This window comes from Erpetoichthys calabaricus, chromosome 4 (genome assembly GCF_900747795.2).
Source record: "Erpetoichthys calabaricus chromosome 4, fErpCal1.3, whole genome shotgun sequence".
Classification (NCBI taxonomy): domain Eukaryota; kingdom Metazoa; phylum Chordata; class Cladistia; order Polypteriformes; family Polypteridae; genus Erpetoichthys; species Erpetoichthys calabaricus.
Window position 1 is genome coordinate 243,834,567 of NC_041397.2, and position 26,047 is coordinate 243,860,613.

Sequence of the window (26,047 nt, forward strand, 5' to 3'; positions counted from 1 at the left end):
GAGAAATTTGTGTACATAACAAACAAATGAAAGAACCACCAACATTTGGTGTCTTCCTACTTTTGCATACAACACATAAAAATACCAGATCTATGTGTATTATTTCAAGCAATCAGATGGACTTTACTTTGAGAAAGTATAGTTTATTTTGAAATCCAACTCTGTGTTTCTCACCTTGCTTTTCTAATGCTACGCACTGTTTATAGCCAAAGGGAATTTGAGATCCTTATAAAGGGAAAATCACAACTAAAAGTGGTGCCTGAATCAAATTATTTAACTGTACTCAATGTAATACATTGCTCACCTTTTCAGCTTGAGCAGTAATGGTCTCCTGCAATGATTTCTGTAGATGTAGGTGCTCTTCTTGTTCACAGTCCTTAAAATTGAAATGATAGGGTTTAGCATTACCCGATCTATTGACCTCAGTGTGGCTTAAAGTCCTTTAAAAAGTTAAATACTTTTAACATCTGATTCACAGAGGGCAATCTGATTATACTGTTGTTAACACTCTGAGTACTTAATTTTATTTCCTGGACCTAGGGAATTACTCTAGCTGGGTTGCTTTTCCAGTGAAATTCTTAGATGTTAGCCTTGGAATCCTAGTTTTTTTAGGATCTATCTTTAATCTTTCTTTTATTTCAGTTCTGGTATAACCAGAACTCAGTCCTGACTTGGATTTCTATTTGCTGCATGTAACACTCACTGAACACCATTTTAGAATTTTGAGCTGCGCATAAATATATAGTCTGTTGGTAGCTGCCTAACTTCTATATTCTGTATACGTTAGCTGCACAGTTACATGAAAATATCCAATAAAGAGTTTGTTCTGTATACGAATGTGAAGATTTTGCTCACATACTGCTTTTTGTATATATTAAAGAAAACGAACATGCAAGCGCACACACTTAACACTGATTGTTTGCGCCTGTGTCAGAGTACAGTTTCAACATTCTCATATGCAAACCAAATAAAGCAAATGAGAGACAAAGAACTAAAGAAATGAATTAAATCATGCAGAAAAATAAATGCTTTCTCTGTGGTATTATAACCTGTGATTAGAGCGCAAAATTTTCAAAGCAAAATTCACTATTTGCTGTTTCTGGACAGGTGGTGTATATTTAATCACAGTAATGCCTAGTTTAATAATGAAAATATTTTTAGTTAAAACAGGAAATGACTGAAACAAGTAGGACTGGGGTATTATATTCTAGAGTGCTTTTCACTCACAACGTACAATGCAGATGTGGCAACCCGTTTTTCAAAATATATTTATTAATCAAAAGAGACTTTACTATATGGTAATTAGAAAATTTGATAGGCACATCTGCTTGCGTACTGTATTTACACATATAATGTGTGGATCTATGTAATTTCTATTCAGAAACTGGTAGTAAGTTTATGCAGTCTATTACACATTTTGCCTGTGGCTTTATGCTAAATCTGGGTTGTATAGTAATATTGATTTGCACATTTGCCTCACAGACCTGTCATCATTGGTTCAAATCCTTCTTCTGGTTATTGCCTTTTTGAAGTTTGCATGTTTTCCCATGTCTCTTTGATATTTATCTGTTTTTCCTCAATTAGATTCATATTTATAAGTTTAACTAGAGAATCAAAACTGGCACAGTGAGCGTGATGGACTAGTTCCCCATTCAGGGCACAGTATTGCCAAAGTAGGCCAAAGCCCTGGATTGGTTTAAGCAGATCTGAGAATGCTACATTGTTATGCTAAGTCTTCCATTGCTATAGCAGTGCAATTTCTTTCTGAGCCTGCATAGCATGTCAGCATTTCTGATTCTTGTCTGTCCTTTGTGAAAAGAAAACTGAACAATGATTGTAAATGGATGATTGTCCACCCATCATATGACTGGCTACAAGCTAATGTCATATAATGCACACCTTCATTTCTGCATTACATTAATTGTGCACGTTGTAAAAATTTTCATCATTATTCTTATGTTACCATGGTTCTAAATTATTATACTGTGGTATGGCTAGAGTCTCATATATTCAGATATTCTAAATTAGATTACTTTTCCAACTGAAAAGCACAAGAAAGAACTTTGTTTTCTTAACCTATCATTTTCCCCTCTCTCTCTCTCTCAAAATATTGGGCTCTCTTTTCTTTCCTCCCATCAATTGAACCCTAAATTCCTGGACTGGAACGTATCACAGCTATATAGGATGCATCCCTAATTTCTTTCCCAAGCCCATTGGTTAGCCTTTGGATTCAAGACACATTTAACACTAGAATTACCAGAGCCTATGAAAAAACTCGTAAATCCGTCCCACCTTAAATCGCGTCTTAAATCCGTTTACACATCTCCGCCAGAGTCTTTTGTCATCTAAATGTGCTGATAAACAAACGCTACTAGCAGCCAGCTATTCCATCCCCCCCAGCGACTTAGAATGAACTTCTCCTAGCTCATGCCTTGCCTTGATTTGATTATCTGGGATTGAAGTGGAGTTTTAGAGTGGAAATAATTCTAGCGTTATTTGGAATACACGCATTTCATGTGTGTTCCATTTCTAGAGTAGTCTGTGCAAACACATTTTTAAAACAGAAACGTTTTTCATATTCTAATAGTAAATGACAAAATGTAGGCATAAACTGTATAACGTATGAAGCCTGAAGTCCATATATCAAAGAAACACTTTCACAAAAGGTACAAATAAGAGAACACGTGCGCTTTTATTCAAAAATATAACTGCACAAAAAAAAAAAGCCGCATTAGCATGCCACATTGACACTCTTACTACAACTGCTGCGGTGGCGTAATGGTATCAGTTCCTGACTGGGAATTAGAGGGTGGCGAGTTCGATCCCGCACGGCTCCACTTCGAGAAATGAACTGCTCTTATTCTTACAATTTTAGAATAACAACATAAATTTGATTTCAGTCTGTAACAGCCGGTGTAACTTATGATACTGGTAGAGGTTAGCGTTTTTCTTTTTTTTTTTTAATTCACTTTTCATTCTCGCAGTTGCATTCAGAATCAATCCATACAACCCCATCTGACATAAAGACGCGCTATAGGTCTGCAGTGTACCACGATGCATACTACCGCCCAAAAAAAAAGGGTTCTGACACACAAACGCTGGCGAAGCTGCCTTCTTCGTATCTCACCGTCACTTGAAATCAGCAGTTCTTAGCATTGCACCACGCAAGCTGTCGTATCAACCACCAACTGTAACTTGCTTTCTTTATTCTTCGGTTATAGTCTTGAATAAAAGTGCACTTTTATTTATGTGAAACCAGCTGTGTCAGATGGGGTTGTATGGATTGATTCTGAATGCGACTGCGAGAATGAAAAGTGAATTTAAAAAAAAAAAAAAAAAAAAGCTAACCTTTACCAGTATCATAAGTTACACCGGCTGTTACAGACTGAAATCAAATTTATGTTGTATTCTAAAATTGTAAGAATAAGAGCAGTTCATTTCTCGAAGTGGAGCCGTTCGGGATCGAACTCGCCACCCTCTGATTCCCAGTCAGGAACTGATACCATTACGCCACCGTGGCGGTTGTAGTAAGAGTGTCAATGTGGCATGCTAACGCGGCTTTTTTTTTTTTGTGCAGTTATATTTTTGAATAAAAGCGCACGTGTTCTCTTATTTGTACCTTTTGTGAAAGTGTTTCTTTGATATATGGACTTCAGGCTTCATACGTTATATAGTTTATGCCTACATTTTGTCATTTACTATTAGAATATGAAAAACGTTTCTGTTTTAAAAATGTGTTTGCACAGACTACTCTAGAAACGGAACACACATGAAATGCATGTATTCCAAATAACGCTAGAATTATTTCCACTCTAAAACTCCACTTCAATCCGAGATAATCAAATCAAGGCAAGGCATGAGCTAGGAGAAGTTCATTCTAAGTCGCTGGGGGGATGGAATAGCTGGCTGCTAGTAGCTTTTGTTTATCAGCACATTTAGATGACAAAGGACTCTAGCGGAGAGGTGCAAATGGATTTAAGACGCGATTTAAGGTGGGACGGATTTACGAGTTTTTTCGTAGGCTCTGGTAATTCTAGTGTTAAACCTCATCCCAGGACCACCAGTTCAACTTGGCAAAAAGGCTAGAGTATCCTCTAATAGCTCTTTGTGTCTCTAATCCTTCTAGGAAAGACCTTATCTCCATGGCTGCTGGCCAGCTGTCTCCTCTTACAAAGGGGCATCCTGGTCCTTACCTTCTAAGTGTAAAATCATTTGTGGTGTTCTGTTAATCACTGGGCATTTGAACCTTTTCCTTAACCTTTTGTGGCACTACTCCATCTAGAGTATAGAGTCTTGGTGGAGTAATTAATTTTTCTTCCTGTTTTGATCTTCTCATTCTCCTTTACTTCTCATAATCCTTGCCTGCAAACACCTTGTTCACTGAGCCACCCATCACAATTTGTATTTACAGTAGTATACTTACATAGTGGGAGAAATAAGCATTTGATCTCCTGCTGAATTTGTAAGTTTGCTCACTTAGAAAGAAATGAACAGTCTCTAATTTTATGGTAGTTTCATTTTAATGGAGAGAGACAGAATATCAACCAAAATCCAGAAAAAACACATTACATTAAAGTTATAAATTGATTTGCATGTCATTGAGTGAAATAAGTACAGTAATCCCTCCTCCATCGCAGGGGTTGCGTTCCAGAGCCACCCGCGAAATAAGAAAATCCGCGAAGTAGAAACCATATGTTTATATGGTTATTTTTATATTGTCATGCTTGGGTCACAGATTTGCGCAGAAACACAGGAGGTTGTAGAGAGACAGGAACGTTATTCAAACACTGCAAACAAACATTTGTCTCTTTTTCAAAAGTTTAAACTGTGCTCCATGACAAGACAGAGATGACAGTTCTGTCTCACAATTAAAAGAATGCAAACATATCTTCCTCTTCAAAGGAGCAAACAAATCAATAGGGCTGTTTGGCTTTTAAGTATGCGAAGCACCGCGGCACAAAGCTGTTGAAGGTGGCAGCTCACACCCCCTCCGTCAGGAGCAGACACAGAGAGAGAGATAGAGAGAGACAGATAAAAAAATCAATACGTGCCCTTCGTACTTTTAAGTATGCAAAGCACCGGGCAGCATGTCGCTTCACGAAGCAGCTGCACAGAAGGTAGCCAACGTGAAGATAATCTTTCAGCATTTTTAGACGAGCGTCCGTATCGTCTAGGTGTGCGAACAGCCCCCCTGCTCAATCCCCCTACGTCAGGATCAGAAAAAGTCAGTGCAAGAGAGAGAGAGAAAAGTAAGCTGGGTAGCTTCTCAGCCATCTGTCAATAGCTTCCCTTGTATGAAATCAACTGGGCAAACCAACTGAGGAAGCATGTACCAGAAATTAAAAGACCCATTGTCCTCAGAAATCCGCGAACCAGCAAAAAATCCGCGATATATATTTAAATATGCTTACATATAAAATCCGCGATAGAGTGAAGCTGCGAAAGGCGAAGCACGATATAGCGAGGGATCACTGTATTTGATCCCCTATAAGCTAGCCAGAATTCTGGCTCCCACATATTGGCTCTGTGCCCATGTGGCACACATTACAATCAATCAAACATTCAATTACAGATACTCGTTATGTGTATAAAACACACCTGTCCACAGAATTCATTTCTTCCATTCCAACCACTCCACCATCATGGGCAAGACCAAAGAGCTGTCAAAGGACATCCAGAACAAGATTGTAGACTTTCACAAGGCCGGAATGGGCTACAGGCCCATCAGCAAGAACCATGGTGAGAAGGTGACGACTGTTGGTGCGATTATTCGGAAATGGAAGAGATTTAAAATGACCATCAGTCACCCTCGGTCTGGAGCTCCATGCAAGATCTTGCCTCATGGGATGAGGATGATCATGAGAAAGGTGAGGGATCAGCCCAAAACTACATGGGAGGTGCTTGTTAATGATCTGAAGGCAGTTGGGACCACAGTTACTAAGAACACCATTGGTTACACACTATGCCGTATTGTAATCTTTCAGCACTCACAAGGTCCTCCTGCTCAAGAAGGTACATGTACAGGCCCGCCAGTGAACATCAAGGCCTTCACACCAAGCTCCTTGCCGATGGTCTTGTAGCCCATTCCAGCCTTGTGTAGGTCTACAGTTTTGTCTCGGACATCCTTTTGACAGCTCTTTGGTCTTGCCCATGGTAATGGAGAGGTTGGAATGGAAGAAATTGATTATGTGGACAAGTGTGCTCTATACATATAACGAGTTGAGATCAGGAGTATCTGTGATTAATTGATTGTAAATTGATTCTGTAGACAGGTGTGCTTTATATACAGAACAAGTTGAGATCTATTGACCTCAACTCAACACAGATCAGGAGTATCTGTGATTGATTGATTATAATCTGTGTGCTACATAGGCAAAGAGCCAATCTGTGGGAGCCAGAATTCTGGCTGAGCTGTAGGGAATCAAATACTTATTTCACTCAATCACATTCACATCAGTTTATAACTTTTATGTAATGTGTTTTTTTCTGGATTTTTGGTTGATATTCTGTCTCTCTCCATTAAAATGAAACTACCATAACAATTAGACTGTTCATTTCTTTGTAAGTGATGAAACGTACAAATTCAGCAGGGGATCAAATACTTACATTCATACAAGATTGTAATGACTAGAGTGATTCTGAAATTAACTACAAAACATATGTTTTTGAAGGACGTTTATATATATATATATATATATATATATATATATACATATATATACAGTACTGTGGGTGAGTAAGTGACTGCGCCTTTTTAAGAACTGTACACAATTGAGGGTTGCGCCCTTCCATGATAAGTTCCAGCCAACCACAATTATACGGATGTATTTATTGAAAGAGTTCAGAAATAGTGAATAGTTGCTCTGTGAATACAGGTTCATCTAATACCTTGGAATGTACTGTATTGCTGAAAAGATTTGTGTTTAATTTTATTAGATTAATCTGCCTGTTATTATTTCTGTTTTAAATATGTTTAAAAAAGTAAAGTTTAGCCTTGTACATAATGCTTGGCTAATAGAAAATATATTCAAAGTCGTTGTCTAAAGATAATAAACCTGAAAATTCACTTAAACATAACATTTCTTTCTTCAGATTGAGAAAAATAAAGACTATGTGGCATCGTTGTCTGCCAAAATCTGTGTCTGGCTGCATTTTGAAGAGCCTAACATTTGCACAAAAATAACTGAACTGTTCAAGGAAGATGTGATAGCTGCTGTCATGGATTCTGTGCTCCAGCCATCTGAAATATGTGCAGTGCTGATTGGAGAGCAATGTGGTCATTTTGACCTCTTTTCAGAGTGGAACGTCACACTGCCTCACACACCAAAGCCTCCGGTGATCCCTCCAGTGCCTCCTAAACCAAGTACTCCTCGTAACAGGATCCTATTTCTCACTGATGTACATTGGGATCGTGATTATGCAGAGGGCAGTAATATTGATTGTAAAGAACCACTGTGCTGCAGGCGTGATTCAAGCCCAGCACACCATCATCAAACAGGTGCTGGACGCTGGGGTTCGTACAGTAAATGTGACCTGCCTTTACACACTGTAGAGAACCTCTTACAACATTTAGCTGCTACTGGTCCATGGGATTGGGTCTATTGGACTGGAGACATTCCAGCTCATAATGTGTGGGATCAGACTCGTGATCAGCAGCTGCTTGAAATAAGAACAATTTCCAAGCTCATCCACAAATACCTGGGTAATCTGCCTGTGTATCCTGCTGTGGGAAATCATGAGAGTGCTCCTGTGAATAGTTTCCCACCACCATTCATTGTTGGAAATCACTCCTCATCATGGCTTTATAACGCAATTGCAGATGAATGGGCAGTTTGGCTAGCCCCAGAGGCACAGAAGACAATTAGGTTTGTTTAAAACTACATGTTTATTCTAGGCTAGATATTAAGTTTAAATATTTGGTCTTATCTTGACAGTACCTAGTAAAGCTGACAGTCTAGTTTATTTTAACCAAGAATACATAAATCTCTGCAGGCAAGTATTTACTGAATGCTGTTATAGTTCCATTTGCATGTGTTTGTTTTTTCACCTGAAAGAATTGATCTTGGGCAACTGTAAAATACACAAGGAGTAAATTGAGTAATTATCTACAACAAAATTAAATACGTAATTGTTAAAAAAGAGATTCTGTCTTGCAAAAGACATTAATAAAAATCTCTTCAATGAATGGAGAGATCTAACGTATGTAATAGCAGTTTATATTACTTGGTTTTACCCTTTTTTTCTATTGCAGAAACTTTGAGTCATTTGTTAATGTGTTAACATTGTTAATATTTAATGCTATGAAATCAGCAGGGAAATTGAGTTCAGTAGTTCAAGATTGCACAGCAAGTCATTCTCCCACTTTCCACCCAGTGTTTCTACTGCACAGGAATTTGTTTTGTCCCTTGCTCTTGCAGTCTAGTATTTTACAATCACTGCCTAAAGCTTGTAGCTGTAGGAGAGACCTTGGGTATAGATAGACTGGAGAATTTAAAGTTTCATCCTGGAACTTAGCTCCTGTTTCACAAGCACAGTTTATGCAACACTTGTAAATATACTGCTGAACAAATTTCTTGGTCAGTCTAACAATGCCTACTTTGTGCCAAGACCATCCAGATACTTGACATCCTCTACTTTGCACAGCTAACTACACTGCACTCTGCTGCTAAGCTCTCTGGTGCAGCTACAGCCTTTTAGGTCTGCCCTTATCCCTCTGTTACATCACAAGAACTGCTAACATTACATTAGAGGCTCTTTAGTCAGCCTGTTTATGTGATAGTAAGCTTGTCTTAAACACTGGTGTCCACTAACAGTTTGAAGGGTCTTCATTGTGATGGGCACTTTTTGGCCACAGCTCCTTTAAGCTGAGGTCTTGAATAGGGTGAATTCTAATGTTAGTGACCACTTAAGGTAAATGTTGAGGTCATCCCAGTCAGAGTTCAAACTGTACCAACAACATTAGTAAATATGTGAGAGGTTTGTTTAATGAAAAGGAAAATATATGAAAGGGTAATATTTATTTATCAGGAAATGTGACTGTATTATCTAATATTGTAGTTGTCATGCTGTGCTATGTGTATCATTAGAGTACACAAGCAGCCCTTGAGAGATTAAAAACTCACTAACCTGTTTGCATAAAAATGTATATAATTCTATATAATTCAGGTTTTTTCTGAATAAGCACAATACAATAATAACGCACATGGCTAAAAGCCATGCAGCACAAATTCAAAATATAATGTTGAAACTTAATCCGAGCAACATCATGCTATGTATATGTTCCTAAAGGGTGTATATGTGTGTTATTTTAAATAACCATTCAAAAATGACTAGAGATAATTAGGAATACAGTGGAACCTCGGGTCACGACCGTAATTCATTCCAAAACTCTGGTCGTAACCCGATTTGGTCGTGACCCCAAGTAATTTCCCCCATAGGATTGTATGTAAATACAATTAATCCATTCCAGACCGTACGAACTGTATGTAAATATATATTTTTTTAAAGATTTTTAAGCACAAATAGTTAATTATACCATAGAATGCACAGCGTAATAGTAAACTAAATGTAAAAACATTGAATAACACTGAGAAAACCTTGAACAACAGAGAAAACTAACATTGCAAGAGTTCGCGCTATAAAAACACTTTTTTTTAATGAGTTTTAAGCACAGGGGAAAAACATGAACATTTGAAAAATCAGTAATTTAATAAACAACCAAGAAAAGTAGCATTGCAACAATGCACGCTACAAACTGATCGCTGTAAACAGAAGTGAAGTGGAGGTTAAAATCCAATAGAAAAAAGTCTTCATTAAATACAACGAGGTTAAAACAATGCTCGAATCAGTCTCTTTAAAAACAAGCCCAGTGCAGCCAGCCCCCTCTCTCTCTCTCTCTCTCTCTCTCTCTCTCTCGTGCTGCACAGGGAGAGACTGAACACATGCAGAAATCATCGGCGTGAACAAACCAAAAGGGAAACTGGCTTGTTCATAGTTCGTATACCGAGTGTGTGGTCGTGAACAGATGCAAAAATTTGGCGAACTTTTTGGTCATACCCCGATTTGTATGTGTTCAGAGACGTTCGTGAACCGAGGTTCCACTGTAATATGAATACCCTCAAAAGAAGCTCAAACAAGAGTGTTGTGTTATACCAATGAGTTGTAGGGCTTGATTTACGTGCTAAGACTGATGGGAATTTTTTTAATATTGGTAGGTAGATCATTCTAGAGTTTGGGAGTCCTATAGATTCAGGGTCTTCTAGTTGTGGTACTTTTATTTATCCTTGGAATTTTAAGTAGGCCTGCATCTTGTGATCACAGTGTGTGCCTTCAAGTTTACGTTTTAGTAAGTTCTGAAAGGTATCGGGTGGGATAAACTATTTACATCTTACACACAGGTATGAGAAGAACAATTTTAAAACTGACTCTAAATTTAATTAGACAAAGAAGTAATTTAAGATCTGGAATTGTATGAGTATACAGGTACATTTTAGTTCTAATTATAATCCTTGCTGTTGTATTTTTTTTTTTTTTTTTTTACATTGACTACTGTGGGGTAATATGTGAACAATTTTTTTTTGACAATCATTATTATGATAATTTTCTAATGTTGAGAAAGTGGGTTTTAGGAAATGTATAAACGTGACAACTGACAATATAAAATTGTCCTATTTGATAATAATTCAGACAGATTCAGCCAACCTAAAATTCAAGAGTTCAGATTTTTTACAGTTGCTTTAATGTTTACAAAGTTACTACAAACTGAAAAAACTTTTTTTTTTTTTTCGTAAATTTATTGTGTTCATAAGGATTACAGGTGAAGGCTAAGAAATCACTTCAGTTTTTTAGGTCCAGCGACTCTGGGCTCACCAGTACAAGAGATCCCACATTTGACAAACTGTTAGACTCATGTTGATGTTTGATTATGCGAAGTGTCAAGCCTTTTGAGGTTCTGCCCTATCTTTGGCCCTCTAAACCCACAAAATCCACATTTTTTAGGCCATTTGGACCATACCATGTGCAGGAAATGACTCCTTTTGATAAAGAGTAAACCAATAGGTGTTTTCAGCAAAAATGATAAGAAGGACTTGGAAGTTCTCCATGCCACAACACACGACCCCACAGTTCACTTCCTAGAGAGATACAAGGGATCAAAGTTACTCCATTTCACAAAACTTAAAAAAATGGGGATTGGCAATATAGGCATGTGGAATATCATTTTATGCTACTTCAAGGTTGCTGATCACGAATATAGTAATATTTTTGATATTTGATTCTTTACTGGTGGTCCTAGTCCTAGTACCACTCCCAGAAGGTTAAAAATGACAAATTTCAAAAATAAGTATGTGTGGTAAAGTTTTAGACAGTTTCAATGTCAGTGATTACAAATATGATGTTATTTTTGATCCTTCAATAGCAATCTAGCCCACTATGGGGGTGAAAAACGACACATTTCTGTTACTTTCAATATTTAGACTTTAAACATTTAGATTGAATCACACATTTTAATATAACTCAACTAGATTAAACTTTTCAGGTTTGTTATGTAATTCTTCCTCCTGAAGTAAATCATTACGTTTCTTATGAACAACCCAAATTAGAGAGGCTTACACTTATTCAGATTTTTTTTATTTTAAATGTGTTACTTAAAAGTGCATTCAGCCACACCAACTCTGAATTTGATTAAGCATGTTTGTGAATATGATATGATTATATGATAGCTACTGTACATGTAACTATTCTTGACAGAATGCAATACAAGCAGATTTTATATCAGTTAAATCACTAAATCTGTGTACTTAGCATGCAAGGAGTGGATATTTTTTTTAACAAGTAAAAATTCCTGTTGCTATAATTGGTATTAATTGGAAGTGTTGTACCCTCTCCATGCAGCTTATTATTGAAATAACTAAGTTTGCAAGTTAGCTAATTTTAGTTACACAAATGTAGTTATTAAAAGTTATTAATATAACAGGAGGTGATTATTTAATCAGGCTGCATAATCTTACACATTACAAATAAGACATGTTGAATTATTATAACAGGACAAATATAGCATCAAACTTGGGTATTGTCCATGTAAGCTATTAAGGGCATAAGGATTTAATTTACATTTGTACATCCATTGTATTGCTTTGACTTGGTACTGAAAATATCTGTAGGTAGACCGAAATACATGTCATACACAATACTTCTCATCTCTTGAGACAAGTACTGAGTAAGCCTATCTTCATCAAGGTGTCACTACAGCAGTTATCCAATAAAAGTACTATGGGATCTGTAAATTTGGGATTTACCATCTAGGCCTTGGGCTTTGCTTGCTCCTGCAAGTACAAAATGTATCAGGCCAGAAAAATGTAACATTTACATCTTTTCATCTTTAAAAAAAAACAAAACAAAACAGTGGGCATAAACAGAAATTTGTGGAGTAAGTAATGTGAAATATTTAATTATTTGATTAATGATATCACAGTAGCACAGTGTTTATTTCTGCACCATTACACCTCCATTGTACTGGATTCAAATTGTGGTCGAGGTACACCTTATGTGAAGTTTGAATAGAGCTCTAGTCAATTTCAGGGAGAAAAAGAACACACACAGGAGGGCCATTTTGGCATCATCAATCCACCAACATCAAAAAAACATATGTACAGATTGAGACCTTGCATTGCCACAGACCACGTGACTTTGTGTTTTACATAGCTCTACTGGCAGAAAATATGTTTAATTTTTAATCTTTGGAAATAAAAAAGTGAAACCTTCCTAAACATACTTCAGTCAGCAAGCTGTATCATAGATGAGGAACTCGAAGCTGTAACTTGCCATGTAACAGTACTGAAAAAAGAACGGATGCTCTGTAGGCCAGATTTCTTCTTCATCTGGCCAGCAACCTCTTCCAGTTACTTCATAACTAAAAAAATATCTACAAGGGGATTCTTTTCAAGCCCAATTTATTCTGTAAATCCCAATTTGTAGTTGTTAATATGTTAAAAATCAGAGTTGGCTGATACCAGTGCAATGTTCCCACTGTATGCAAAGCACAAGTTCTGTCTTGCCAAATTTCCTACATATAAAACATCTGCCAACTTTTCACCTCAGAATTTTCTATTATGCAGTAAAGTAAAAGATTTATTTTGAATAGTACATATTGGAAGTTTCAGAAAATATATGTGCAATGTAATGGAAATAATAAGTATGCATAAACTACATTATTAAAACTGGTCACTGTCACATAACGTAAAAGACAATAACAGTGCAGTTTTTAATTCATTTACTGATATTTTGCCTGAAATGTGGTGCTAATTACCCATTTTCTACAACCATTACATTTCAGGACTGGCTAGTTTATACTGCTTAGCTTAACCGATGTCTTGACCATCATTGTTGTCCTTTTGATATTTAGTGCATCTGTCCTCTTGACTTTAGCCTTAGGGTGTGCCTCAAGGTTAAGTTCAGAATTGAATGGCTTTAAACAGTTTTTTGTCTTCACCTACAGTTAGCTAGACCTATGTGTTTATCATTTTTTGTTGCTGCTGGGTTAATACCAAAATTTATTTATTTAAATACATTTGTGTTTTCTGCTTCTAGACTAAAGGGTAAGTGCATATAAATAATGTGTTTTTGTTTTGGTTAGTTGTTAAAAAAGAGGTTTACCACAGTTGAAGTACATACAGTAAACATGTTTTCATTTTATTATTTGTAGATGGGGAGGTTTTTACACAATGCAGATTCGGCCTGATCTGCGCTTGGTTTCCCTCAACATGAATTTCTGCGCCAAGGAAAATTTTTGGCTGTTGATTAATAATACAGACCCAGCAGGTCAGCTTCAGTGGCTTATTGGTGTTCTACAGCAATCTGAATTGAAAGGAGAAAAGGTGAGAAAGTAACATTTCTAACATACTGTAAATGGTATATTAAGAAATCAGGTGTGTGCCCCCCCCCCCACACACACATTTCCATTGTTAACTAAACCTAAATCAGTAAGGCAACAGTAAAAATAAATCTAAAAGACTTGTCTAATAGTGACCCGAGTGGAGTTTGAAAAAGCACTTGGAGTAGTGAGAAAAGCACTATATAAATGTGAAGAATTATTAATTATTATTATTTATAACTCTTAATGTAACTGTTTTTAAAATATTTTCACACTTAAATCTTTCTTTTATTATGACTGATACCAATAGAGAATTCATTTACAAGTAACATGTTAAATGCTTAGTAATCTTCAGCAACTCAAAGTATTCAGAGTGGAACGATCTTCTTTAAAGTTCAGAATAAAATTTACCAGCATTTTCATTCTTTTATACAATAATAATTACTTCTAGCAATTGTTCTTTGGTTTAAATATATGATGCTTTATTTTTCTGTTCCATGTGATAGGCTGGAATCCATACACATTTACACACTTATTTAAAACTAATGAATTTCCTCTAAAACTTGCCAATCAAAGTTAAAATGGCACCATATGTTTCAGTGTGGGCAGTAAACTGGCAACCTGGTGCTTCACAGAGCAATTACTTTAAACAGCTAACTTCCTGTCTTAGACCTAATATGTAACAGGGTCAGGACAACTTACTTACCAATTATGACTTTCTATATCTAATTTTAAGGTATGGGTGTCATTTTTAGGTTTAATTTAATCTGTCGCAAACAGAATGTTGTCTCTGTTGAAGTTGGTTTTTAATACTTGTGCTAAATCTAAAACAAAAATGTACAATTTTCAATAAAATAAATTTTTAACACTGGAAATGGAAACTAGTTTCAATTTTAATCATGCTGTTTTCCAAAGTATTTTATCAATATCATATGCAAATTAAGCTCTGTATCAGAAATAATGCACAAGGGTTTGGAAAATACATTTTCTGTTTGCAATAACAAAGTAGATTCATTGGTTCATTAAAATTAATCAGCATTTTTCCACCTTCTCCAATATAGTCTTAAATCTTTGTATAACTTTTATTTTGTAGAAACTTATACTGCAAATAACTACAATAGATTGCCCCTTTTTAATAAAACAATTTAGTTTTGTTATATCCTCTCCACCCTTTTATCAAATTTTCAATGCTGTTATCTCCTTTTACAACATTACACTTAAAATCTTTTCTGATAGTGTAATTCGGTATGTTAAATTAGCTATTAAAAGTTTCTGACAAGACATTCTGCTCAGCAGTGTTAGAAAAAATATTATTTAATCTATGGCTTGCGAAAAAAAATAGATTACATAAGCAACCGTACATCTATTTTCATCACCTGCAACTTTGAAAATATAGATAAGATAAAAGACCTGTCAGTGAGGGCCCCAGAGAATACTTAATGTAGAACAGCTGCTGTACTTACCTAGTTATGTGGAGTATAAATGATACTGTGTTAAAGTAAGTAAAATATTGCAAACACAGACCCCTATTGTCTTACTAAAAATGAGTGGCCAAAATGTTACTTTTTATCCTTTTGAAATTTCAATTTTTTGTGTGACATATACCGTGGTTAAAAAATGATGTATTAAATCTGGAGCAAATCCTCAGATGGCTAAATTAGTTGTAAATAATACTTTTGCATCTATTTAAAATTGACGTCAACAATGTACACAGGGGTGTATAAATACATTTGTATACAGTATATTGTGCAAAGATGCATATCACTGACCAGAAATTCTAAAAACAACCTAAAGAAAAACAGTTTTCACTAATGTGTCAATGGCACTGAGGCCCACTGGAAAGTTAATTTAATCTGGAACAAAAAGAGAAAACTAAAATGTGGGTTTTATATATATATATATATATATATATATATATATATATATATATATATATATATATATATACTAGTGCCCATTTTCTCTAGGGATAAGTATTAATTGATAATTACCAAAACGCAAAATATCACTACAGATATATTTGATAGCTGCTCGTTCAGCTGAAGACTTACTTTTTAAATCAAGCAAAAAAAAATTAAATATTTTTTGATGATAAGTAATTTTCGCTGCAGTCATTTTTTTTCATAACTTGATTGCAGAAGCTACTTTATTATCCTCTGGGTTCTGCACTTGAGTATTTCCATCAATGATAGCCACATTTAACACAAGTGTAAATGCCAATGCATTTTCTATCCACAACAATCAAGACAGCAGAAAAGACAAAAGAATCACATACAGTAGAGCTGTGGTAGCAGTCAGGTAAGCCACAGAAGGATCGCCTGCTCAGAGACTTGTGCAGCCTTAAAAAGTGAACTATCAAATCATTGGCATCATGCTGAAACACTAGTGTTTTTATGACAGTGTGACATGTCACTTTCTTTTTACTTGTTAGGTCATGACAAGAAGCCAGTTTCTATTCTAACTAGTGGGTAGCAGCTCTGGTTATCTGTGCTCTGCAAATTAATAACACAAGCGGACACTGGAGATGCATCTTAATGGCAGGTGTAAATGCAATCTAGCTAATTTATAAATGAGCATATGAAAACACTTTAAAGGGGGGTCTATGAGAAAACTTATTTCTTGTGTGCTGTAACTAATGTTTTAAATATTGATGAAGTGGGACACTTTAAAAAGATAAGTTACACACTCTTGCTGTATCTTGCTGCTCTTTTATGATTATTTTCACATTTACCTGGACCCCTTTCCTCAAGTTGAGTACGATTTAACTCTAAAATATTTATGGTACTAGCAAGCCCGCGATTCTCGAAAGAATCGCAAATCCAAGAATGGCAATCACTTTCTGTTCCCTCCGATATTTGGAGGGATGCCTCTGCTGTGTCAGAAGCGCGTTGTGGGCGCGTTCGTTCATTGTGTTTATCCATACGGGCTCGTTTTGTATTTCCGTTAGTTGAACTCTTTCATTGTGGAGCCGTAACGTCTTTGCTTCTGGTGTGTCTGAAGCGCGTTGTAGGAGCCTCCATGTATTGTTTTTATCCATGCGGTCTCGTCTTTGTTGTTCTGTGGCTGTGTCGTTAGGTAGAAGTCATTTACTGTTAGGAAGCATAATCCAACTTACATTTAATACTGAATTACCGTTATGTGATTCAAATATGCCACACTGACTGCTGGCACAGTGGATTAGAGCAAGTGTAGTTTACAGGTTGTTGTGCTTGGGCGCCACGTACTGACTCTGGGAAGTACGGGCTTGGTTTTGTATTACAAATCGTTGAGCTCTTTCCATTTGGAGCCGTGACCCCTTTGCCTCTGCTGACACCGACTGCTGGCACAGTGGATTAGAGCAAGTTCCGCTGGGTTTGACTCTGGGGCGCTGCGGCACAGTGTGCATGCGCTTCGGTGCGTCCGCCGTCCGTGTTTCGTTTTGGAGCCGTGACTTCTTTGCTTCTGGTGTTTGTGAAGCGCGTTGTAGGAGTCTCCGTTTATTGTTTTTATCCATGCGGTCTCGTTTTTGTTTCTCTGTTACTGAATTACCATTATGTGATTCAAACATGCCACACAGACTGCTGGCACAGTGGATTACAGCAAGTTTAGTTTACAGGTTGTGTTGTTTGGGCGCCACCTACTGACTCTGGGAAGCCGCTGCGTTTGACTCTGGAGGCGCTGCGGCGCAGTGCGCACGAGCTTCGGTGCGTCCGCCGTGCATAAATTAAACTGTCATTTAGTAATATAGATTGTCAAAAAACAATTTTTTTGTACTTTTTTTTAATCACATTTTTATTTAAAACTTTTTAGTCTCCACCCTTGCCTTGTTATCATTCGTCAATGGATCTGTTGTCTAATCTAATATATTACTCGGTTTTCCAGTACTTTGGGCACTTTCATACATTTTTTTTCCAAGAAGGTTAACAGAGATGGTGATGACTGAAATGCATCTTTATATCTTTATTAAGTGCAACTTGAGCAGAACCCTAGATAATTTAGAAAATGTTAAGAAAGTTGTCTGTAAGCTGTCTCTTCTGATCTTTTCCTATACTCTGGTGAGCATCTACATTATGAATTTCCTGCAGTAGCAGCTCAGTCATAATGAAGGTTGTTGTTTGTTAAACACACTATATTTAAAGTAGTAATAAGTTGTATGTCCAGGTGCTAAAAAAAACTGCCCACTTGTTCAGTTCAACAGGCCCAGAACATGACCTTATGGTCTGGTAATTAAAAATGCATATATGAATCTTTATGATACAGAGCTCTTCCAGTGTGCTTTCAGTTTATTTAATTATCATTGTTGAGAAGCAGAGATGCGTAACAATGCAATCTTTCGACCAATTAAATAAAAGCCATTTCCTCATCTGCATATATCTCGCAAATCATTGCTCTCCCAGAGCGATCCAAAACTAGTAGACTTTACTATAGTATTTATTGTGTTTGTGCTGTGGAATTACAGTAACTTTCCTTAACATTAGCAACATCAAATGCCACTTTAATTGTCTTCATGTGTCATTCAGTCTGGCCTGTCTCCTTGGGCACTCTGCCAGAGATGTCAAAATTAGTGCAGATCTTTTAAAGCATCATATAGCTCACCTACACCTGTTCTCATTACTTCTAGAATGGTTATTTTGATTTGTCACCAAGGCTTCATATGAGTAATATGGCTTGTCCCCAAAACAGAAAGAGACATTTTTAGAGCTTGACTAGTTAAGGACTATTCAGTAACTATCACAGATTAACTGTTTGCAGGAAACAGAAGATGCAAGTATGTGCTATGTACACATGATAATAAATATCTACAGTATTATTGTATAGGATACAAACATTTCATGGATAAATTATTTTTCTTGTTGCCATCAAAAATGCACCTAACAGCCAAAGAAATCTTTTTAGCTGTCCTCATAATCTGATGCTCTCGGTATGAAGAGGTTTAAGACTGTATTTGGAAAAATGTATCCTTAAAATAAAGGTAAAATGTTTTCTTATTTTAAAATTGGTACTCATTAAATATGTGGTAAACCTCATGTTGATAATTATTTTCATGCCTAGCCATTCCATTCAAATTTGTGTGGTGCTGAGGTGTCGCCTGTTGCACAGCTGCATTCGGGTCCTAATTGCGATCCTAAGGTGGTTTGTCGTGTGGTGGATGCAGCAACGTGCTGTACCAGTGCATGCTTCCAACCACCACCATCACCGCCTAACTATTGTGAGAATCCCTTCATTATAGTAATACCAGCAAGCCCGCGATTCTCGAAAGAATTGCAAATCCAAGAATGGCAATCACTTTCTCTTCCCTCCGATACTTGGAGGGAGGAAATATCATGGAGGGTGGGTGCGTCCTGGGAAAGTTCATTTAATTAAATAAACATATTTGTACTAAAGCGGTTTCGTTTTGGAGCTGTGACTCATCTGGTTCTGGTGTTTCAGAAGCGCGCTGTAGGCGCCTTCGTTTATTGTTTTTATCCATGCAGTCTCTTTTTTGTTTTTCTATGGCTGTGTCGTCAGCGAGAAGTCATTTGCTGATGGCGGCAGATTCGTGTGCCAAAGCGACCATGGCGGCGTATCCGGGCATGGAGGGCTACATTACTAAACGAACGTGGTATATGCGGTGGTGTGGGCGGTCGCGTTCGGGCTTTACCTCAGGTTTAGTTCACAGGTCGTAGCCATGGTAAAGTTTTCATGTAATTAAATAAACATATTTGTACTAAAGCGGTTTCTTTGTGTGGGCGCCTTCGTTCATTGTTTTTATCAATACGGGCTCGTTTACAGGTCTTAGCCATACGGGCTCGTGTTTGTATTACTACTCGTTGAGCTCCTTCCATTTGGAGCCGTGACTCCTTTGCCTCTGCTGTGTCAGAAGCGCGTTGTGGGCGCGTTCGTTCATTGTGTTTATCCATATGGGCTCATTTTGTATTTCCGTTAGTTGAGCTCTTTCATTGTGGAGCCGTGACGTCTTTGCTTCTGGTGTGTCTGAAGCACGTCGTAGGAGCCTCCGTGTATTGTTTTTATCCATGCGGTCTCGTCTTTGTTGTTCTGTGGCTGTGTCGTTAGGTAGAAGTTGTTTACTGTTAGGAAGCATACTCCAACTTACACACACTGACTGCTGGCACAGTGGATTAGAGCAGGTGTAGTTTACAGGTTGTGGTATTTGGGTGCCACGCACTGACTCTGGGAACTACGGGCGCGGTTTTGTATTACAAATCATTGAGCTCTTTCCATTTGGAGCCGTAACTCCTTTGCCTCTGCTGACACTGACTGCTGGCACAGTGGATTAGAGCAAGTTTAGTTTACAGGTTGTGTTGTTTGGGCGCCACGTACTAACTCTGGGAAGCCGCTGGGTTTGACTCTGGGGTGCAGTACGCATGCGCGTCGGTGCGTCCGCCGTGCATAAATTAAACTGTCGTTTAGTAATGAGATTCTTGAAGCAATTTTATGTTTGAAAACAAACATTTTTTTCTAAATGAACAGTGTATGATTCATTCAGAATGCGTAACAACTGCATTAGGTAATTGTTTATCAGCATCTCACAGTCATGCTTAAAGTCAAATTTTATTTGTCACATACAATGTATACTGTACATACAGCACAATATGTAAAGAAATGCTTAATTGCCAGACTACAAGACTGTTTAAAAGAATGTAAAAGGACAATAACATATACATGTCCTTACAAGTATTAATAAACATTGTGTTAAGTGCAATATTATGCATTATAATAGAATTATAAAATATGATAAATAATAACTAATAATTAAGTAATTTCATGTAAGAGAGTTAACAATAGGGCATCATGTAGTTCTAAACAGAACATCACAGCAGATGTCGTTTTCTGTACAATGTACAAAGGTAATTTTTCTTAAACCATAATCTAAACATATGTCCATATGCCCAGCTACTAGAAATATGCAATAGTTTACTGAAATTAAATGTGTGAAGCTAGATGGAAATCCAACTCTTTGAAGCTGTTACAACACAATTGGTGCCATTGTAAAAAGAGCTTTATGAACAAAAGCATTTTCAATTAAGGATTTTTACAGATTATAATCTCCCTCCCTACCCACATTGCTTAGTTCAAGTGTAGGGGATACTTACCCCCACAAGTAGTAATTCTAATTGCTTGTTTATTTTGGTTCCTGGACATAGACACGCAACGGTTTTAAAACAAAGTCTGTAAAATTAATTAAGAGAATAAAAGAGACCATAAAACCTGAGTGCATGGTTTTTCACGTCCTCCAAGTCATCTTTTGTTGCTGTGGCCCATGCCTGGTGTGTGACATCTTTAATGTTACCATATGAATTATCTTTTTTATTAACACTGTGCTAAGTCTGAAGTAATTGAGCTCTAGATATAAATTCAAGAAGGACAGCCGTAACCTTTAAAAAAAAAAAAAAAATCACTAAAAAACAAATTGAATTATTAGAGTTCAATAGAATGACAATCTGATATCTCCAATGGATATCACATTCCAAAGCTGGAAGCCATATTGGTAGCACCCAGCACAGAGCAGGAATAAAGCTCATGTGGGTGCTGCAGTTTTATGTAGGACGTAACTATTAATAAATGGCCAGTTTGGTATCACTGCTAACTTTTACACCACATGTTCTCCTTCCTCCCTTATCTCTCTTTCTCAATGCTTTCTTCTTCCCAGCAGTTAGCCAGCATCCCATCCATCATTCCCTGTCTACATTTAAAGTAGCCGCATCAAGGGGTGTTTTCATACTTGATGCTGGAATCATTCCTTGGTCAATCCCTAGAGTCAATTCCAAATAAACAAATGCAGCTATAGACTGTCTTCAAAGCAGCTAATATGCTATTTGCCTTAAAATGGCAGAACAGCCTCTTCCATCTCCACAAGAGTTTTGCTACCATCTAACAGGCTGGAGGGAAAGCACTGCCCTCCTGCCATTTCTTTATTATCTCCTCCCTTTCATAGTAATGAGTGGTTCACACTACCTAAGTGTTAGTTGTGTTTTATGCTGTCTAGTGTCATGAGAGACTTTTTCTGGCTCCCTCCCCACCTGACAAGACCTTCATTTCAACACTTAGAGGTTTTCTTTCCATGACACCAGACATTTTGGTAGAGTCTGCCATTCTCATACTGGCTTCTCTGTTTGCAGGTCTCATTTTGTACTCTTTGATGCCCATTCATGGTACTTTAGGTTACATTTCCCTTTATTATACCTTTGTGTTTTATTTAGTTGTATAATAAATAATAATAAATAATTTACATTTCAGGAGCACTTTGTTGTTTTATGATTTTTTCTGTCTTAAACGGTGCCTAGTTCAGCAGAAAGATAATGTATTGTCACAAAGAATGTAGAGAGAAAAACAGGTAATCAATAAATGATCTAAATTTGGTTTACAAAGTATAAGCTTTAGCTCTAGTTTTTGGTTTAGGGAACCACTGGCTTTTTGGTAGATTTTTATTTAGGTGGAGCATAGTGTATGAAAGACTGAAAGATAAAATAGTAAGAAGTTTGTTTAATGTTCAGTTTTGATCTTTATAATAATAAAGAATAATCAATTAATAACAGAGAATAATTGTAAGTGCCTAAATTGGTTTTATCTTGTAATAAAGCTGTCAGAGTAGAAGTAATGGTAGTATGGTCTCATAGCCTGTAAATCCTGGTATCAAATGCTATAATAGAAATTTGAAGGTTGCATATTTTTGTCATGTTATTGTGTTGTCCTCTGTCTTTGTATACATTCACACTCCGGAAACGTACAAGTTTGTTTAATTGGCAACTCTACTTTTTGAGCCCAAACCTGAAATTAGTGATGGGCATTATGACTCACTTAACTGATTAGATTTTTCAAATTGACCCTTTAAATGAATCAATTAATTGACTCATTTTGTGTCTTTTGATTCATCAACAGGATCAGAGGGTGGGAGTCCCATTGAGGATCAGTCACAAATATATAATCAAATAATTAATATACCTGCCATTTAAAATGTTTATATAATTATGGTCAAAACAATGGAATGGAAACGTGATGATCATCTTGAACCCAAATAAATTGTAGGTACAAGCTGGTGCTGGAAAGGTCAAGTGCACTATTTTTTATGATGTTTAGGGTATAGTCCTCATTGATTACATGATTCAAACAGCTCACCTAACTGGTCAGTTTCTCATTTGCTTTGACATTTATAGCAGTCAGTCTGCAGAAAGCAGTGAGGAAAGCTGTCATTCATCACCCTTCTTGTTTATAACATGCCTCCTTTTCACACTGCATGAATTGTAAAGGCAGCTCTGTAAAACTGAATTTGAAGAGATGCCATACCCACCCTATTCTCCAGGCTTGGCCACATGTTGCTACTGCCATTAACATGAAATATGCTATGCCAGTGATAGAGACATCCGCTCAACTACCAAAGTGTCGCAACACGAGCAAAACCAAACCAGTTTATTAGAGTGACTTAACAACGCTTTGTGTATGTTGTTACAAGCATTTTAGTCTTCACATGGACTTTGTAGAAACACAAAACGTGTTGTGTTTTAATAGATGAAGATTTTGATCACTCCTTGAATTCGGCCCCAGTGAGAATGAAAATGACCGTGCATGTGTGTGATGAGAATATCTCATGATGGATGGACACACCAATCATCATTAGTTCCCACATTGGCATTAATGCTTCAGTGATAGGCACTGGACTTAACACAACTCTGAATTGAATAACAAGGATTAACAGTTAATGGAAGTAGAGATTGAAGTTGTCAGAGTAAGCAATCTATACATGTATGTGTGTATATATATATATATATATATATATATATATATATATATATATATATATATATATACAGTGGTGTGAAAAACTATTTGCCCCCTTCCTGATTTCTTATTCTTTTGCATGTTTGTCACACAAAATGTTTCTGATCATCAAACACATTTAACCATTAGTCAAATATAACACAAGTAAACACAAAATGCAGTTTTTAAATGATGGTTTTTATTACTTAGGGAGAAAAAAAATCCAAATCTACATGGCCCTGTGTGAAAAAGTAATTGCCCCCTTGTTAAAAAATAACCTAACTGTGGTGTATCACACCTGAGTTCAAAATTCGTAGCCACCCCCAGGCCTGATTACTGCCACACCTGTTTCAATCAAGAAATCACTTAAATAGGAGCTGCCTGACACAGAGAAGTAGACCAAAAGCACCTCAAAAGCTAGACATCATGCCAAGATCCAAAGAAATTCAGGAACAAATGAGAACAGAAGTAATTGAGATCTATCAGTCTGGTAAAGGTTATAAAGCCATTTCTAAAGCTTTGGGACTCCAGCGAACCACAGTGAGAGCCATTATGCACAAATGGCAAAAACATGGAACAGTGGTGAACCTTCCCAGGAGTGGCCGGCCGACCAAAATTACCCCAAGAGGCGCAGAGACGACTCATCCGAGAAGTCACAAAAGACCCCAGGACAACGTCTAAAGAACTGCAGGCCTCACTTGCCTCAATTAAGGTCAGTGTTCACGACTCCACCATAAGAAAGAGACTGGGCAAAAACGGCCTGCATGGCAGATGTCCAAGACGCAAACCACTGTTAAGCAAAAAGAACATTAGGGCTCATCTCAATTTTGCTAAGAAACATCTCAATGATTGCCAAGACTTTTGGGAAAATACCTTGTGGACTGATGAGACAAAAGTTGAACTTTTTGGAAGGCAAATGTCCCGTTACATCTGGCGTAAAAGGAAACACAGCATTTCAGAAAAAGAACATCATACCAACAGTAAAATATGGTGGTGGTAGTGTGATGGTCTGGGGTTGTTTTGCTGCTTCAGGACCTGGAAGGCTTGCTGTGATAGATGGAACCATGAATTCTACTGTCTACCAAAAAATCCTGAAGGAGAATGTCCGGCCATCTGTTCGTCAACTCAAGCTGAAGCAATCTTGGGTGCTGCAACAGGACAATGACCCAAAACACACCAGCAAATCCACCTCTGAATGGCTGAAGAAAAACAAAATGAAGACTTTGGAGTGGCCTAGTCAAAGTCCTGACCTGAATCCAATTGAGATGGTATGGCATGACCTTAAAAAGGCGGTTCATGCTAGAAAACCCTCAAATAAAGCTGAATTACAACAATTTTGCAAAGATGAGTGGGCCAAAATTCCTCCAGAGCGCTGTAAAAGACTCATTGCAAGTTATCGCAAACGCTTGATTGCAGTTATTGCTGCTAAGGGTGGCCCAACCAGTTATTAGGTTCAGGGGGCAATTACTTTTTCACACAGGGCCATGTAGGTTTGGATTTTTTTTTCTCCCTAAATAATAAAAACCACCATTTACAAACTGCATTTTGTGTTTACTTGTGTTATATTTGACTAATTGTTAAATGTGTTTGATGATCAGAAACATTTTGTGTGACAAACATGCAAAAGAATAAGAAATCAGGAAGGGGGCAAATAGTTTTTCACACATATATATAGAGTTGGGATCCGAGAGACTGTGTTTATGGAGGGATGGAGAGTTAAGGCGGGTGTTGGAGTGACATGATCATCTCCCCTCCCATTTACTTCATTTCGCTCCGAGCTGAGCTCCGCAGCTGACGCGGTCTTGCCATTCTTGATTTACTTTTCACATGGCCAACTATATGTTGCATGCTCAAGAGTAAGCTCAGCGCACAGCTTGGTCATATTACAACCGGAGGAGCGAACTGACAACATGGTATGCAAAGAGATCCTTAACAAATAATTATTGGTATATTTTCCCTCAGTTTATTATTTTAAATTTTAAAACAGTACTTCGCCGCTGCGAAGCGCGGGTATTTTGCTAATTATAATAATAATGGTAGCTTTTTTTTTAGGTTCATATCATTGGTCATATTCCACCAGGACTATGTTTGAAGACTTGGAGCTGGAACTACTATAAAATTGTAAATAGGTAGGTAGATTTTTTCCTGTAAGTGTCTGAGATGGAACTTTTTTTTATTATTTTAAGCATTACTAGAAACCTACTTAACCTATCATTACAAATAACGGTATGTTTCCATAAACAGCCCAATGAAAAGTAATATTTCACATACAGTATTGTGATATTAATTTATATTTAAAATACAGTGGGTACGGAAAGTATTCAGACCCCCTTCAATTTTTCACTCTTTGTCATATTGCAGCCATTTGCTAAAATCATTTAAATTAATTTTTTCCCTCATTAATGTACACACAGCACCCCATATTGACAGACAAAAAAAAGA

At 37.0% G+C, this 26,047-nt stretch overlaps 1 protein-coding gene across 1 annotated transcript in view; it reads left to right on the forward strand.

Annotated features, from left to right (window-relative positions):
- The window catches only part of smpd1 (sphingomyelin phosphodiesterase 1), a 61,781-nt gene that overhangs the window by 6,529 nt on the left and 29,205 nt on the right, over positions 1-26,047 (forward strand). The window contains exons 2-4 of the mRNA XM_051926751.1: positions 7,093-7,865; positions 13,703-13,874; positions 25,658-25,734. Of these exons, the coding sequence (XP_051782711.1) occupies positions 7,093-7,865; positions 13,703-13,874; positions 25,658-25,734 (1,022 nt within the window). The remainder of the gene's footprint in view (positions 1-7,092; positions 7,866-13,702; positions 13,875-25,657; positions 25,735-26,047) is intronic.